Here is a 16,362-nt window from a genome sequence, read left to right as displayed (position 1 = left end):
CACATCAGGGCATCCTGATCATGGGAATAGTCTGAGGTTAGGCTGAAGTAGGAACCCTTGAATGTGGATAGTGTTGGTGCCACCCCACAGCACAAGCCATTGCTGGCTGTAGATCTTGTTGGGTCGTGCTGCCTGCTTGTGGGTGCTTTAGCCCACAGCAGTGAGCCCTCAGCTGGGAGACCATGTCCTCTCTGTCATTCTGTGCTGCCTTTGAGCCTTGTTTGCATCAGTTAAGTGTTCTGTGTATGCCTCTGGTTGTTTGTTTCCTTTCTTCCCTTCTCAAGCAAATACCACTACCATCAACCTTCCCACGAGCACCTTAGAAATTCAGCGATTCCCCAGGGAACCACAGAGAAGCACAGGGGCTGAGAGGCCAGAGAGGGGAGCAGGGAGTGAGCCCATCACAGCTACTGTCATTCCCCAGATCAGCGGGGTGCAGACCTGCAGCACAGTCCGTGTGCTGGAGTGGAAAGATGGGGTGGCTACTTTGCCTGGGAGTAACCTGCGGGTAAGTGTAGCCCTGGGCCACTGTGTTTGCACACACCCCACACACACTCCCTGGAGCTGCTTGCCCCTTGTAAGTGGCAGTCCCTCAGCCTGTGCCAGGCAGGGACCACCAGGATGTGAAGTGGCCCCTGGCAGTACCCGCACCCCAGCTGGAGGATCCCACCTATTCCTGCTCTGCGAGGCTCTTATTGTGCCCCATCCCTATGCCCCTCACATCTTGTGAGCTTAGCAGAGAGAGCACGCTGGGGGGCTGCAGCAGGCAGAGGGATGTTACTGCTGTGCAGGGCATCTTTCTTTTCCAAGCTGTGCCATGGAGTTGGCTCTCACCAAACTCCTGCACTCACCCAGTGGCCTTGCGCTCATCAGACAGCAGGTGCCTTTAGGTGTACTGCTTGGTACGTGAAATAGCTTGCACAAAATGCATTGATTTCTCAGCCTCAGGGCACCACATCCTCCAGCCAACCGCCCTGCCCCTTGTGCTGCCAGCTGGTGCTGGTCTCACCCACGTGCAGGCAGTGTGCTTGCCCTGGCAGGCTCAGTGGCCAGCACAGGCTGCAAGGAGGGGCAGCAGAACAGGTGACTTTGGTGCTGTGCTCACCTCTATCATCAGAAGACCTGTCCTCTTGTTGGATGCACTAATGACTGAACCATGTCCCTCTCATTCTCAGAGCTCGCATGCACCCACTAGCTATCAAGTTACATTTCTATCCTCCTTGTTAACTATTTTTCCTTGTTTTTTTGGTTCAATGACATAGTTTCGAATAAACGAGTACGGGACGCTGAAGGTGGTGAGTGCTGATAAGATGCCTCCAGTGGAAGCTATAAAGGAGGGTCAGACAGAGAAAGATGGGGACTCAGAGGTGGCACCCACTAGCAGGGACAATCCTACTGCTCAGGGTAAGGACACCATGGTGGCACTTCTGGGGTGGGTGCTGTCATCCAGCAGGTGTTTGGCATAGGCCCTGAGCAAGGCAAATGTCTCCTGCTTCCTGCTCTCCTTCCCTTGCTGTACCTTGTGCCTCACTGCTCCTCTTCTCTCTGACTCAGATGTGCCAGAGCAGACCAAGCTGCCAACAGCAGAAAGCATGTGCCACTGTGATACCTGTGGCCGGAGACATGTGTCAGATGGAGCCCGGGAAGGCAGGGGCTTCTGCAGCGAGCACTGTCACCAGCAGTTCAAAGAAAGGTGAAGGAAGGGGAGTCTGCTCCATACAGAGCCATATCCATCTGTCTGTCTGCCCTGCCTCCCCTTGTCCACATGCTCCAGCAAGGGATGCAAGCGCATCTGTCTCTGGCAGGTGCTGGGGACCCCACTTGTTTCTCTCTTTCCTGTAGGTGGAGTGCCCTGGCTGCACTGTGGGGGGATCAAGACTTGTCCCAGGGGACAGCAGGAAGCACAGGAGCCAGATTTTCTCCTGCCCAATTTGTGGCCTCATAAACATGTACCTGCTGGAGCAGGGCTGCAGCAGGAGGTTGCTGTAGTGGGTGCTTCCAGGCTGAGCAGCAGTGGGAGGCATGGGTCATGAGGGCATTTCCAGCCCCTCTGCTTACTAATGTGTGTCTGCTGGGACTCGTTTTCCAGCATCTCTGTGTGACTGATGCAACTTAGAGCCCTGCTATGAAACTAGATTGCTTTTGATCCATCCCTGGATTCAGGTTTCTGACACCCAAGTGTGTGAGGGTGATTCTGGTCTGTACCCTGGTTCTAACTTCTTGCCAACTTGTGTGCCAAGAGGAGCACATACATTAGGCAGGAGGGATGGGAGCATGTACGAGTAAGAAATGGGGTGACAGTGATTCTCCAGCAACCAGTCCCTTACTGACACCCTATCCATTGCCACGTACCATGCTGCAGTAGGTTTACTTACCCTTCTTCCATGCAGGTCCGTCATTGTGGAAAACTCTGCCAGCAGCAACAATGCCACTGAAATCCTAAAGCCAGTGAAGAAACGAAAGAGGAAGGACTACCAGAGCCCTTCAGAGGAAGAATATGAATCTGAGCAAATGGTAGGAATAGTGCAGGGAGGGGATGTGTGCGCACATGCTGATGTCAAGGGTGGGACATGGGACACCCCTGTATGCACTGAGGGTGCGTGCAGTTCTCATTGGTGCTTTTCAGTGCTGTGTCAGCTATGTGTCAAAAGGGTAACCTGTAGGCTGTTAATACCAAAAAGACTTGAATGTGTGGAGCATTAGGGCTTCTAGACACTTGGCTGGCTGTTTGGCATGCTGAGCACCTTGGATTGGGCAGTGCTAGGCATGTCCACATTGGGCTGTAGGTATCCAGCACTCTCAACTGCTCTCTTGAGTCTGGGCCACCAAAGTAAGTGTTGAAGTAAGAGAGTGTTTATCTGCATGATGTGTATCCTGGGGAAGGGAGAGTGACTGATGAGGCAAGGAAGCTCTGCTTGCCAGCCCTAACTGTAGCAGATCCACTCCAGTTGTGATTGCTACCACTTAGCATCAAAATCCCCCTTGGGCTCCCGGCACGGTATGGCCCTTTGCACTGGTGTGAGGGTACAATACAGCATAAACCACTGTCCAGACCTCCAACGCAATGGGTTTCTTTTTTGTCTGCTCTCATGTCTAGGAAGAAAAGCAGGAAGAGAGGAAAAACTCTGCAGGAGACTCTGTCATCAGCAATCCAGAGGCTGATGCGTGGAATGGGAGCCAGCACGGTATGGAGGGCTAGGCGGGTGGTGGGGTGAGCGCTCTCGCCATGGCTGTGGGGTCCAGCTGTGGTACTGTGGGGCTGGGCCAGCATTTTGGTGCTCCAGCAGAGTCAAACACCCAGTACAATGCAGTGGTACATGTTCCTGAAGGCTTGTAAGCTCCTCTGCTGGCTTGATCCCGCTCTCTCTGTCTCTTTCCATTTCTCTCCTTTCCTCTCTTTCTCTCCATGGGAAGGGTGCACCCTTACAGATATGGCTGTGTCTTCTTCAGGCACTGGGCCATGCTGTACAGTGCTTTCTGGTCCCTTCCCTTGGGAGCTGAATTTATTACTTGCTTGTGGATACCGTGTTTGCTCCAAGAGACACTATCCTGAGCAGCAGTGTAACTCTGCGCCATGTCTGGCTTTGCCCCTGCTTTGGACAGTCTTACAGGGAACTTCCCTCATGTTATCGGGAGCTCACAAGTTTGGGAGCTGCTCCTGTAGGTCTGGTGCAGCTGAAGCTGGGTGATTTGGGGTTGTCTCATCTCGTGTGGATCTATTCCTGGACCATATCAGAGGAGATCTCAAATGCAGAGCTGTCAACACAGCGGGAAAGGAGACAAGCTGAGGGATGCAGTGTTTGCTTGTTTGATTTTTTCTCTGCAGTGTGATGGGGGTAAGGGGGAAGGAAAACTGGGGAAAATACTGAAAATAAACATTTATGGGAAACTTTTTGTCTTTGCATAGTGAAAGGTCATACTCAAAGTAATTTTAAAATTAAACTCCAGTTTCATGCTCTTCTCCATAGCCAAATGTAGGGACAGTAGCAGGGGCCAGATGTCATTAACCCCTGATGTTACACTGAGTTAACCACTATTAAAAAAAGATCTCATACTTGCTTGCCAGGTCTTTTTCTCTACAGTCTGAGCCCTGAGCATGTAACCTTCCCTGCTGCATACAAGTAAGCAGTGATGAGCCTTGTTATTTTAGCATTTTTCTCTTATTTTAGAAGTACATCAGCAAACAAAATATACACCTGGATGCTTCAGTGCAGCAGAGTCAGTGTATGCTCTGTCTCCAGGTGTATTTGTCATTCTCCAGAAGTGCAGAGCTTGTACTTACAGATTCCCCAAACATGCCTGCCACTTTTTTCTATGTCCTAAAGAATCATAAAGGTGTTTGTCACTCTTAAGTATTAGCTCAGCATCTAGGTTAGTAACCTTGCTCACTGAAGCTCAGCTTTAATTTCTTCCGCAAGTTCCTATTTTTTCCATCTCCGCTTCCACTAAGCCCAAGGGAGGAAGGAGTTGGTTTGTTTTTCCCTGCATTTCTGGCCTGTCCTACCAAAGGCTGTCTGCCATGGCTGGCCTGTAGCTGTGAATTACTCAGTGCTGGAATAGGCACAGCATTCCTGGAGTCCCTTCAGGCACTATGAAGCAGGGAGAGAAAGTGGCTGGAAAGCAAGAGACTTGGCATGTGTCTCATGTGCCCTGGGTAAGGCCTTTGTGGCCTTCCCAAAGGGGCTGAAGGCACGAAGGATTACCTCCCTGCCTATGAAGAGATGAAGTTGTCTTCTTTTCCTGAATACCATAAGGGTAAATGCATCTCTAGGGTATCAGAGTGGTCCTGGTGTGCCAAGGGGGGCTCAGGTGATTGTCTCAGAGCAAGGATAGCAGAGCTGGTGCCTCCGGAGTGGTGGTGGGAGGTGAGCTCGCTGCTGGTTTGACTGGCCGGAAGCCCCTTGCAGCTGCGAGTGATTCCCAGACCTCTGGATGGATCCTGCTGGCTGTCCCAAATCCATCAGTGCTGTGGCCATTTCGGATGTACTAGCTGGAGGAGGACTGGTTGCAGAGGTGTCCTGATGCTTTGCACAGGATGGCTTGTCCCTCAGGCTCCTTCGGTGCCTTACTAGAACATTGTACAGTGACAGAGGATATTTGGGTCATGGGGACCTGTGTGAGAGGGGGCCTCTTAGCTCTGTCCCTCCTTGGACAGCCAGCCAGGTTTGCTCGTGAAGGGGCTCTGGTAGGATGGTGCTGAGCTTTGCAGGGATGCAGGCCTGTGCGTGAGAATGGGATGTGGCCCCAGTGGGAGCCATGTGCTTGCCTGCCCTCTGCACTGCCCCGAGGCAGGGACAGAGGCTGGAGCAGACCCTCAGCAGCGCCTCTTGTGTGTGCGTTTGTGCTGCGCTCAGGTGCCAGTGAGGAGAAGAAAGAAGGCTGGTCTTGGGCGTCCTACTTGGAGGAGCAGAAAGCTGTCGCTGCCCCTTTAGATCTCTTCCAGGATGTGAGTTGGGATTTTCCTGTCTTTTTCCTTCTTTCATCTTCTCTTTCCTTTCCCTTTTTTTTCCCACCCCTCCTTCTTCTCCTCTCTTCCTTGCTTCCCTATTTTGTGGGACTCTGAGCGATAAGTAAGCTCCCATCTTCACCTGGAGGTGACCAGTCAGCCTCCAGTTTTGATTTGCCCCAAGTCCCACTCCCCAGCAGGGTGCTGTCCCCCATCCCAAGCACCCCACATTTGCCTAGGACACCCCTGTAGCTCTGGCAGGGTGATGGAGCCTTTCCAGCCCTTCCTCAAAGCCAGGTATGGGCTCTTCTGAGGCCACGTTGATGCGCTGCACCCCTGCTCCCAGGTGTCTGATTGCCAGGGTGCAAAAGGAGCCAGGCCTGTGCCCCACTCTCCCTGGCTGCAGCTTAGCCTAGGGGCACCCTGCCCTGCCAGTAGCAAGAGATGCAAACCCACAAGGAGGTGGAAGAATGTGTTTTTGTATGGGAAAAGAATTAAAATTTGGATGACAACATGACCTGTGGCCCACAATCTCCTGGTCCCAGCAGCTCCCGTTGCCTGCTGGTTGCTCCTTGGGATGGTTCTAGACCCAACTACCTGTGTCGTTTTTTACATTGTAGTTTAATTTTTGTTTCCAGTACCAAGTAGCTTCCCAGCACAAGAACGGCTTTAAAGTGGGGATGAAGCTGGAGGGGATTGATCCACAGCACCCATCTATGTACTTTATCCTGACAGTGGCTGAGGTAAGGCATCTCCGGTTCCCATGTTCTGTGGTTCCTCCTCACACCTGTGCAGCGGGAGGCTCTGTGGGAGGGGAGGTGCTGCCAGCTGGGCTGTGGAGGAGACTGGCTTTGGGCCCTTGCCTGCATGCTGCTCCATGACATGAGGTGGCACTCCATCACCTTGGTCAAGCAAATGAGGAGTTTCCTTCCAGTTTGGAGGGGCAGGAAACAGTGCTGTAGAGCAGCTGTCATGCCCCAGCCTAGCTGGTCTCTTTATCAGCCTGACACAGCAGGGCCATGGGGGGAGAGACTGTGGTGATGGCAACAGCTTATCTTACTGCTGGTGCTCCTCAGACAGGTCTGAGCCCTTGAGATGGAGGGTGTGGGGGCATTGCATTGCTCTTCCTTGTGTCCGTGGAGGCCCTCTGTCTGTGGGGCTTTCTGCTCAGCCATGTGGCAGCCGAACCAGCCTTGGCTCACAGTGCTCCCCAGGCAGGCAGAGAGATCAGCCATACAACAGTGGCTGCTGTTCTTGCTGCTGGAGAGATTTTGCCAAAGCAGTATGGCATTTAGCCAAAATCCCTGCACCAGCATCTCCCCCAGGTGCAGAAAAGGGAATCCTTGCTCTTGCTGGATCCATCAGGGTGCCCCACCATGGCGTCTCATGCACCAGCCTGAACCTCCCCTATCAGGGCTGGCTTATGGTAGCCTTGCATTTACCCTGTTCTGTGATGGACACCTTCTGCGACTGGCATGTGCCTCCCTATTTGGGCATTGGCCTATGATTGACTCTTGCCTTCCCTAAGTGGTATGCTGAGATTATGTGTGGGAGGGGAGGTGTGTGCAATGCTCAGCCAGGGACAGCAGGTGGTTTACATGGTCCTTTCCTTTTCCTGCCCTCCTTGCTGATAGGTGTGTGGTTACCGGATGCGCCTCCACTTTGATGGCTACTCTGAGTGCCATGATTTCTGGCTGAATGCTGACTCCCCCGACATCCACCCTGCTGGCTGGTTTGAGGAGACGGGGCACAAACTCCAGCCCCCAAAAGGTAAGGAGTTAGCAAGTCTCAGTTCATGGGTCCTGTTGAAGGAGGGGGACAAGTAGTGGGCTCCCAAATGTAGAGCTGGAGATGGGGACAGGGTGGCTCCATGGGGCCCAGGAAGGGATGCTGCTGTGCTGGGGGTGTTCCACAGGACAACATTTCAGCCACCCATCACGCTAAAGATCTCTCCTCACTCCCTTTTGGGGCAAAGCCGTGTCACCCTGGATGTCCCAGTGCCAGGCTAGAGCCAGCAGCTGTGCCCCAGGGCAGGTGGGACTGATGCTTTCTGGGGAGGAGTTGAGCTCTGGATTTCCACTCCGCTGCCAACATTTCCTAGCACTCCTTCAAAATCAGCCATTGGGCCTAAGCCACGGGCTTTGGGTTTCCCAGGGCTGCCGTAGACCCCGTCTGCCCACAGCAGGACATGCCTGGCAGGGTGACGGCTGGTCGGGGATGGCCGGTCTCGGCCTCATGACCTCCTGGCTGCTCTTGGTGAATTTGGTGCTCTCCTTTGTCTTCCTGAGGGGTTGTAGGTTATAAGGAAGAAGAATTCAGCTGGACAAACTACCTGAAGATAACAAAGGCTCAGGCAGCTCCTAAGCACCTCTTCATGGTCCGAAACACTGTGAGTAGCAGCTTCTCCTTCTAGAGCCCGCAGGTTCAGGTGTGGCTTCTTCCCCTCCAGCTGAGCAGACTACCTCTGCCAGTGCTGGGCTTTTCTCTGTCCACCCCACGCTTCTCAAGCCTACAGTGCAAATGGCCAGGAGATTGTACTGCTGGCATTGCTTAATGAGATGTGGCATGCTTTGCTGCTGAGGATCTGTAGCTTGGACACTAGTTTGGTGTGCCCAAAATTGGCATTGGTCTGATTCACTGTTTCATCCAAGTCGGTCTCATGGACAGTTAAATCTGTTGGAAAAGTACTGGTGAGGAGAAATAACTGCTACTCTCAACAATTGTTTTGCCAAAAACTCTCAGTTAATGTTTGATAACTATAATTCTTTTGTCTCTGTTTTGTGTGTTCATTGTTTCTGTCTCTGCCTTTATTTTGCATATGGCAGCTTGGGTAAAGAAAGTTGGAATATAGCGGAGTGCAAAATGCTGATGGTTTCTTTGTCAGCTACAGAGGAAACTCAACCTACTGATAAATCAGCCTTTTCAAGTTATTTATCGTGTCTAAACCCTCCTGTTCATTGCTGCGACAATCCCACTAGCATGGGACACAGCATTTTGCACAGATTTTGGCTCCAAGAAATACAGGCAAGGTAGGATGAAAGGTCCCATCCTGGCTCCTCCTGCGAAGCCTAGGGTATTGCTGCTGCCAAGCCATGGTCACTGCTAACACTGCAGAAGTGTGACCGCAAACAAGTGTTCTGTGACAAAATATGAATCAGTGTAAGTTGGAGGCTGTTTTTCTCTTGGAGGTTACTACTTATAGAAGTTCCTGAGGGTATGAAGATTTCTTTTCCTCTTTCTTTGAGTGGCCAAGCTGAGTTACTTACCCTCTGCCTCTTTTCTTGCATGCAGAGCAAGGCACTGCCCTTCTGGGATCCTAAGTGATCCCGGGCCTGCCTGGAGTCCAGGGAGGGTCTGGTTTTGGGAGGGTTTGGGCAGGTGCCTCCTTGCAGCAGGCAAGGGAAGTGGTGAGGAGGGCACTGGGATTGCGGTTCTGAAAGAAACCTGTACCTCTCTTCTCCCAGCACGAGGCTTCCCCAGGCTTCGAGGTGGGCATGAAGCTTGAAGCTGTGGACCGCATGAACCCTTCCCTGATCTGTGTTGCCACAGTGACTGACGTGGTGGACAATCGCTTTTTGGTGCACTTTGACAACTGGGATGATACTTATGACTACTGGTAAGTGCACAGAGGCTCCTGGGGTGCCAGTGCTGGGGAGACACCCTGCCACTGCTTCAGCAAGAGTGACAGGCTGCTCGGGAAAATGTGGGACAATCCCAGCATGCTGCTGTAGACAGGCCACCAGTGGTCCAGTGAGGCAGAGGGTCACCCCCTGTGCTGGGGGACAAACCTTTACTGGTTCCACATCACCGCCTGGGACATTGCCATGGCCCTGTAATTAACATGGGGCAAAGACAGATGTGATTGCATGCTGTGGGCTTGCCCTGAAATCCACCTGGAAGATGGGGCCACCTGCAATGCAGAGACTGAAGGCCTGATCTTAAAAGGAGCCCCTGCATCTTTAGGCAGGGGATTGTGGCTGGGGTGGGGAGGTGTCCTAGTTGAGGCTGGTTAAGGCCAATTAAAATGGCCAGTTAGCGCAGTCAGGATTCTGAGAGCAACTGGTTCCTTTGTGGCTGGAGCCCTCTGACCTCTTACTTCTTGCCCTGAGGAGCTGTGGGGCTGCAGCAGTTTCTGTCCCCAGCTACTCCTCGCTCTCTGGTGCTGGGCAGCTACCTGCTCTGTCCCAGGGCAGACCTGTGAAGCAGCAGCACCCGAGTGTGCTGTGACCTACTTGGAGCTGTGACCAGGACATGAGCTCCCCCCAATTGCTCAGGTCTCACTGCTCCGAGCTCTGAAAGGCATGGCCTGTCTCCCCACTTGCAGCAAAGGGTTGCTGTTCCCTGGGCAGCTCTGTGTCAGGGCTTGCACCTGGGGTGTGTTCATGTTGGGCCTTTGTCTTGCCAGGACCCGTGGTTCCCTGGGTCACTCAGGGACAAGGGTGCTGTAGAAGACCTCAGCTTCTGCAGGGGCTTTTGCTGATGGTGCAGGCCTGGGGGGTGCCACCAAGTGGCCTGCCCTGGGCCCCTGCAGCCCGCGCTGTCTCGCAGTGATGAGGCGGGTATGTCAGCCCTATGTAAGAGTTTGGGTGTGTTTTCTAGGTGTGACCCCAGCAGTCCATACATCCACCCAGTTGGATGGTGTCAGGAGCATGGCAAACCCCTCACACCTCCTCAAGGTGAGTGAGTGGCCTGGGAACGCAGCCTTCACTGGCACATCCCCTTGGGGACAGGCTTCCCAGGGTGGAGTGGGGAGCCTGGGGGTGCAAACCCCATGGCCCTTGCTTGTCTGCAGATGAGGCAGTTTCCTTCAGCAGGGCCACAGCCAGGGAGGTGGCATGGTCCTGCCAAGGCTCCTGTACATGTGTTCAGGTGCAGCATGGCAGTTGTGTCGGGCCAAGTGGAGACACGAGGACATCCAAGCTGTCTGTGCAGGCCCAGATGCTTCTGCTTCCTTGTACCCTGGATTTCATGGTCCATGAGAAAATAGTAGTACTTCTTGATGTCTCTCAGGTTCCTGTGTGCCTGACACAGACTTGGTTGGTCCTTCGAGGCAGTAAGACATTCTGGGGTATTTGCTGTCTTCCTGCAGGTGTATCTCACCTTCTGCATCTTCCCCCTACTAGATTATCCTGACCCCGACAACTTCACCTGGGAAAAGTACTTAAAGGAAACCGGAGCATCTGCTGTCCCAGCTTGGGCCTTTAAAGTGGTGAGTGCCACATCATCTGCTCCACTGTGCCTGGGCAGGAATTTGGGTTTTCTCCATTGACAGGTCTTTGCTTTTATGAAAAGTCAAGTGATGTTCAGTATGCTCCTGCCACAGGCCTGGGATTTGGATCTACGCTCAAGGTTCAGAAGTCAGGGCTATCCTGCGCAAATATTTCAAAACTGGGAAAAATGGAAAGTATGACCATCCCCTTGGCTAGACAGGATCTGGATGGTGGGAAATCATTTAGGCTTGCTTTATAGTTGTTGTCTCCAACTGCAGCAACAGCAGTTGTGACCAGCCAAGTGTGGCTGCAATATAGATCACAAAAATGTGTCTCTTGGAGACCTTCTTCCCTTGGGCACAGCTTTCCCATCTTGTTGAAACACAGCTTAGATCCAGGAGGCCTGTCTCCACTCTCTGCTGTTGCCACTGTGAGCTGGGATGGCTCTTACCTGGACAGGCCAGGGCTGGGAGCTGGGCTTGAGGAGCACACACTGCTGGGAAAGCTGCCATGGGGAGTGGGAGCCTGAAGAAAGGCTCTGCTCCCCACTGACCTGGATTCTTCCTGGCCTCAGCGCCCACCCCACAGCTTCCTGGTCAACATGAAGCTGGAGGCAGTGGACAGGAGGACTCCTTCCTTCATCCGAGTGGCCACTGTGGAGGATGTGGAAGACCATAGGATAAAGGTGGGTGCTGGAGTCTCAGTGCTGAACCTGTGACCAGGCACTGCGGTGGCTTGCTCCTGCCCTTCCCAACTCACTGCCAGTTACAGTGGCAAAGTGTGTGGAGGTCTGTGGAAGCACACCGTGCAGAGGTTGGCAGGTCCCAGTGCCTGGCTCCAGGAGTGAAGGAGAGCCTTGTGCTGCAGTTCAGCTCTACCCTGCTGCTTGCTCTCAGCTTGGAGGGCTCCAGAACTCAGAGAGGTGCCCTGAGGTTTGAAGGGTGACCTCTCTACTTGTCTCCCCAGATCCATTTTGATGGCTGGAGTCATGTCTATGACTTCTGGATTGATGCGGATCATCCGGACATCCACCCCATAGGCTGGTGCTCAAAAACTGGACACCCACTGCAGCCCCCTCTCAGTAAGTCATGTGCCTGGGTCAGTCCCTCATACCAGGGCCCAAGCATGCCAGATCCCCACTGCTTGTGCGCAGAAATAGGAAGGCAGGTGCTGGCCAAGGATGGGCAGAGAGGAAGGGCTTTTCTGTAGAGTTGTCAGTTGAAAAAGTCCTCCTGATTTGGCACAGGCAGGGAGCCCAGAGCCCTGGCTCTGCCTGGGGCTGCAGCCATGATAGTGTCTCTCCTGTTTCTCCTCCTGGTCTAGGGCCAAAGGAACCAGCCTCCTCTGCCCATGGGGGCTGCCCAACCCTGGGCTGCAAGAGCATTCCTCACACCAAGAGCTCCAAGTACAGCTTTCACCACAGGTGAGCTCGCCAGCATGGCTCAGAGGGGCACAGCTTCACTACTGGCTCGTGCCAGCCCTTCCTCCGCGCCTCTGCACCTGCCACCACCACCACAACCACCTGCACCCACCCCACGCCTGGCTCTGCCCCTGACTTAGGGGCAGCCCTTGCTCTCTCCAGGCCAGGCCCCAAGACAGCCTGGAGTCTATGGCTAGTGTAACTCCTGTGAGCTCCTACTCTGCGGCTGTCCTGTGGCACCCAGAGCCCCTGGGGGTGCCCTATGTGCCCATCTGCCTGTGGGGACATATGGGATATGCAGGGGACAGTGCCTCTAAGATGCTGTTCACTGATGCCAGCTTCGAGGATGATGTTCCTCCTGCCCCCATGGATGCCTTTCACTGTGAGGTTGTGAGCTGGGAAGTCCTGAGAAGGAACAGTGCATCTCCCCCAGCTCAGTCAGTTACTTGCGTGACCTTTTCCAGGGGAAGCCAGGCATGGTGTAGTGCTGACCCCAGCATGGCAGGCTGGCATCAAGAGGAGCGAGTATGGTGGAACATCCATGAGGATGGGGAAGGCAGATCTGGCTCCCAGGGGTTTCTCTACTGGCCACACTCATGACACTTGCTTCCTTTTCACTCTGAGGCTAGTCTGGATGCCTGTGGGGGCAAGGAAGGGAAGATGGACACTCTGTGAACCCCAATGACCTGCTTGATCAGCACTGTGGTGACTTGCACAGGGTCACTGTGATGGCAGCGGAGAAGGTGGGACGGGTGTTTGTACCTGGAGGGACTGGGTGTGCCCTGCCCATGCACCCAGCACCCTCGCTCGGGGAATCTGTTCAGCGAGGTTCAACGTCTGTACTCTGCTTTCCATGGCTAAGGCTATGGCTTCCCGTGCTTGGGGGTGGAGGCGTGGCCCTGCTGGCTCGCCTCCCCCATGCTGCTCGGAGCCAGGTCCAACGCTTGCCTCCCCTCTGTTCTCTAGGAAGTGCCCCACACCGGGTTGTGACGGGTCAGGACACGTGACGGGGAGATTCACGGCCCATTACTGCCTCTCAGGGTGCCCACTGGCAGAGAAGAACCAGGGCAGGCTTAAGGCAGACTTGTCCGACACGGAGGCCTCAACTCGCAAGAGGAACCTGATTGGCTTCCCTCAGCGAAAGAAATCTCGGCACCACGGGAGGTAGGGGCAAGCCCGGTGAGCCCCATGCAGCAGTGCAGGGCCCCTGTACCATGACTGCCATCCCTGGGAGGGATGGCCAAGCTGGAGAGGCTCCTTGACCGCGGGGGAGCACAGTTGCTGGCAGCTGGCGTTTGTCCTTCCAGCTCTGTTGGGCACCTTTCTTGGTTTTTCGTCCCACATTTTGTGTCTTTAGCTGTCAACCCTTTGGGTCAGGGTCCAAGAGGTAATCCTTGCTCCCACTGCCAAGGCATTGCTCTGTGCGGTGTGGAGGAGGGCCCTCGGGCCAGTCCCAACCCAGTTGGAAATCGGTCTTCCTGTCTCTTTAGAGGGCGACCTCCAAAGTACCGGAAGATCCAGCAGGAAGACTTCCAGAGTAAGTGCCATCCTCTGCCGCGGTGTCATCACAGGGGCAAGGCTTGAGGAGCTGGGGTGGTAGCTGTTGGAGGCATGTCTGCCTTGACTCACTTGCTCAGACCTCATGCAGGTCAGCACCAGTGAGGAGCTTGTGGTCAACTGCCGAAGTTGGCCATCTGACAAAGAACGTCCCTACCTCTTACCAGAGCTCTGCTAGGTCCCTCATCGTGTCTCTCTGTTTACATCTGTGAATCTGTGAGTGCTTTAGGGCAGGGAATTGGGATCCTCCCTCTATGGCAGTGCATTTTCCCCAGCGCTTTGTCCTCTTCAGGCAGGGATGCTGTGCCTTCATCCTGTGGCTGCCGTACCCCAAAATATCAATGTGGTTGTGAAGTGCCAAATTATTGCTGCAGCACAGAAACCGATGCTAAACAGTTTGCTTGGCATTTAGTTCTGACTGACATAGGACAATGACTGACATTTATTCCAGCCAGTATCCCATTTTACCATAGGCTGTCCTGCTGCCTACCCCAGCACTGGGGATGAATGAAGAGGATGTCTTCTTGGGAGCCATCCTTGACTCCTGGGAGCAGAGAGCAAGGGAAAAGCTTTGTTAAAAACATGAAATGAACTGAATGATATGGGCTGGCATTCTGGTGTGAGATTTGATATGGAAATCTAGTTGAGTATGGAAAATGAATGATTGAAGGTGGTGAGAACAAGGCAAAGCCAAGCTTGTCTCTAAACTTCTTCCCTCACCATCCCCAATCCCACCAAACTGAACACTTGGATACACTGATATCCTATTAATTCAAGGGACAACCACTAGCTCTTGATACCTGGACCCATGAGACCATCTGCTGCCAGCCCTGGGCCCTCCCCTAAATGGGGCCTTCCCCAAGGCTTGTAGGATAGGATGGGATGGGATGTTCTTATCTTTCTACCTTGTATCACATCTTGCATTTTTATTGCCAGCTATTTCTTCAGACAATATGCACCAATCGCTCTTCATGTCTGCCCTGTCTGCCCACCCCGACCGCTCCCTGTCGCTCTGCTGGGAGCAGCACTGCAAACTCCTGCCGGGTGTGGCTGGCATCACAGCAACTACAGTGGCCAAGTGGACCATTGATGAGGTAAGATGGTTTTGAAGACTGCATGCTGGCTCCTAACCCGTTGGCATGGCTGGCAGCACTCTACCTGGCTGTGCAGCACCATGGTACATGCACAAGGCATGGAGGTGCTTCAGCGGCCCCTTCCCTGCATTAGTGAGAAGACGGTCTGCTGGACACGCTTGGGTGGTACTGCATGGACAGCTGCCAGACATGAGCCCTCATGGCAGCTTCTGGGAAGCACATGCAGAACTACCAGGTTCTCGCTTGGCTTGAATGTGACACTAGCCCAGGGCAAGCAGGTGAAGGCAAACAGCAGTCTCTTCATTTAGCATGTTACAGTTTTCTAAAGCAATCAGTTTCATCTTTGCCAGGTTAAAAAATTAAACCATAGACTCTGCAGATAAGAAGTCACTTCCCTGTTTCTCTGAAAAAGAAATCTTTACCTCAGATTCTTCATCATCACCTTCCTTCACTTTCTTGGGCATCTATGATGGGCCCTCTGAAGGCCTGGGTAGCTGGAACTGTGGCATCAGTCCCAGCAGCCAGCCGTGCCCTAACAGCCACATGTTACCTTACAGGGTGCAAAATGCCTCTGTGGAAGTGAGGATGTGGGCTCATGGGAGGTCTCCAGCCATAAACATTGCTTCTGTCTTGACATTTTTCTCAATTTATTCCAAGGTCTTTAGCTTTGTTCAGACTCTGACGGGTTGCGAGGATCAAGCCAAGCTCTTCAAGGATGAGGTGAGAAGGGCTGGAGGATGAGTGCAGGTGGCCAAGGATAGCTGTTTGCCAACAGAATAGGGAGGAATTGGCCAGTGGCCTTCCTGCAGCACGTTGCTGCTGAATGCTGAGAGCATGTCCAGCACCTGGCAGCGATCCCACCCTGCAGCCCTGGGGGCAGCAACCCCACTGCATTTGAGTGTGCAGCTGTCTGCCTGTGCAGATACAGTCACAGGAGGGGAGATGCTGACCCCCAAGGAGCTGTGCTGCCCTGTTGTCCTGGCATGGCTGAGGGATGGACCCTCTGGGGAGGGTAGGATGGGGGAGCAGGAGGAGGATGGTGCTGCAGCCTTAATAGCACCATCACCTCTTGAGGGAAGCTGCTTACTCTTCACCCATTCATCCTTCCCTGCCTGCATCCTCTTACCAGCACAGCAGTTTGGTGGCATTGCTGTCTGTCAGGCAGGTTCATTGTTTTTAGACCCCTCTGTGGACAGACACACAGAGGGGCTGCTTTCGGGCATGTACGGTACACCCAGGGCAGGCTGATGCTGGGCACACTGGGTACAACAAGTGTCTCAGCCTGTTAGTAAATAGACCCTGTGCTTTAAGGGTGCTCAGGCATGCAAAGCTGAGATGGAGGCAGCCTCCACGTGTGCAGGAACCTGGAGCAGGAAATGGAGGGGTGTTTGCCCAGAGCAGGTTGCCTGCTGGCTGTGTGCTGTGCTTGTTACACTCTGGTGCAGAAGCCCAGGCTGGCTGCAGTTTGAGCTCCTGGGGCGGCCCCTGGAAGGGCCTCTCCCCCTCTCTGCCTGGTTCCTGGTCACGCGAGCTCGCAGCTCTGGCTTATCTGGGGCAGTGTGGGAATGCTGTGGGTGGCCCCTGCCCTACTCCCTGGGATCATCATCTGTGGCACCTGGCTGAGGATGAGTGCAA

General features: G+C 53.8%; 1 protein-coding gene across 5 annotated transcripts in view; it reads left to right on the top strand.

Moving 5' to 3' along the window:
• L3MBTL1 (L3MBTL histone methyl-lysine binding protein 1) overlaps positions 1 to 16,362 on the top strand; it is a 38,014-nt gene that overhangs the window by 16,990 nt on the left and 4,662 nt on the right. For 4 of the 5 annotated variants that reach the window (XM_069807881.1, XM_069807864.1, XM_069807889.1 and 1 more), the window contains 19 exons: positions 285 to 508; positions 1,263 to 1,404; positions 1,555 to 1,693; positions 2,391 to 2,514; positions 3,098 to 3,185; positions 5,355 to 5,446; positions 6,085 to 6,189; positions 7,081 to 7,216; positions 7,735 to 7,835; positions 8,911 to 9,062; positions 10,046 to 10,122; positions 10,570 to 10,655; positions 11,231 to 11,341; positions 11,623 to 11,737; positions 11,980 to 12,079; positions 13,043 to 13,240; positions 13,567 to 13,613; positions 14,570 to 14,727; positions 15,385 to 15,447. In XM_069807881.1, the coding sequence (XP_069663982.1) occupies positions 285 to 508; positions 1,263 to 1,404; positions 1,555 to 1,693; positions 2,391 to 2,514; positions 3,098 to 3,185; positions 5,355 to 5,446; positions 6,085 to 6,189; positions 7,081 to 7,216; positions 7,735 to 7,835; positions 8,911 to 9,062; positions 10,046 to 10,122; positions 10,570 to 10,655; positions 11,231 to 11,341; positions 11,623 to 11,737; positions 11,980 to 12,079; positions 13,043 to 13,240; positions 13,567 to 13,613; positions 14,570 to 14,727; positions 15,385 to 15,447 (2,258 nt within the window). The remainder of the gene's footprint in view (positions 1 to 284; positions 509 to 1,262; positions 1,405 to 1,554; positions 1,694 to 2,390; positions 2,515 to 3,097; positions 3,186 to 5,354; positions 5,447 to 6,084; positions 6,190 to 7,080; positions 7,217 to 7,734; positions 7,836 to 8,910; positions 9,063 to 10,045; positions 10,123 to 10,569; positions 10,656 to 11,230; positions 11,342 to 11,622; positions 11,738 to 11,979; positions 12,080 to 13,042; positions 13,241 to 13,566; positions 13,614 to 14,569; positions 14,728 to 15,384; positions 15,448 to 16,362) is intronic. The other variant, XM_069807872.1, reaches the window with a different exon arrangement.

Source organism: Haliaeetus albicilla, chromosome 2 (assembly GCF_947461875.1).
Source record: "Haliaeetus albicilla chromosome 2, bHalAlb1.1, whole genome shotgun sequence".
Lineage (NCBI taxonomy): Eukaryota > Metazoa > Chordata > Aves > Accipitriformes > Accipitridae > Haliaeetus > Haliaeetus albicilla.
This window is presented reverse-complemented; position numbering and strand designations above follow the sequence as displayed.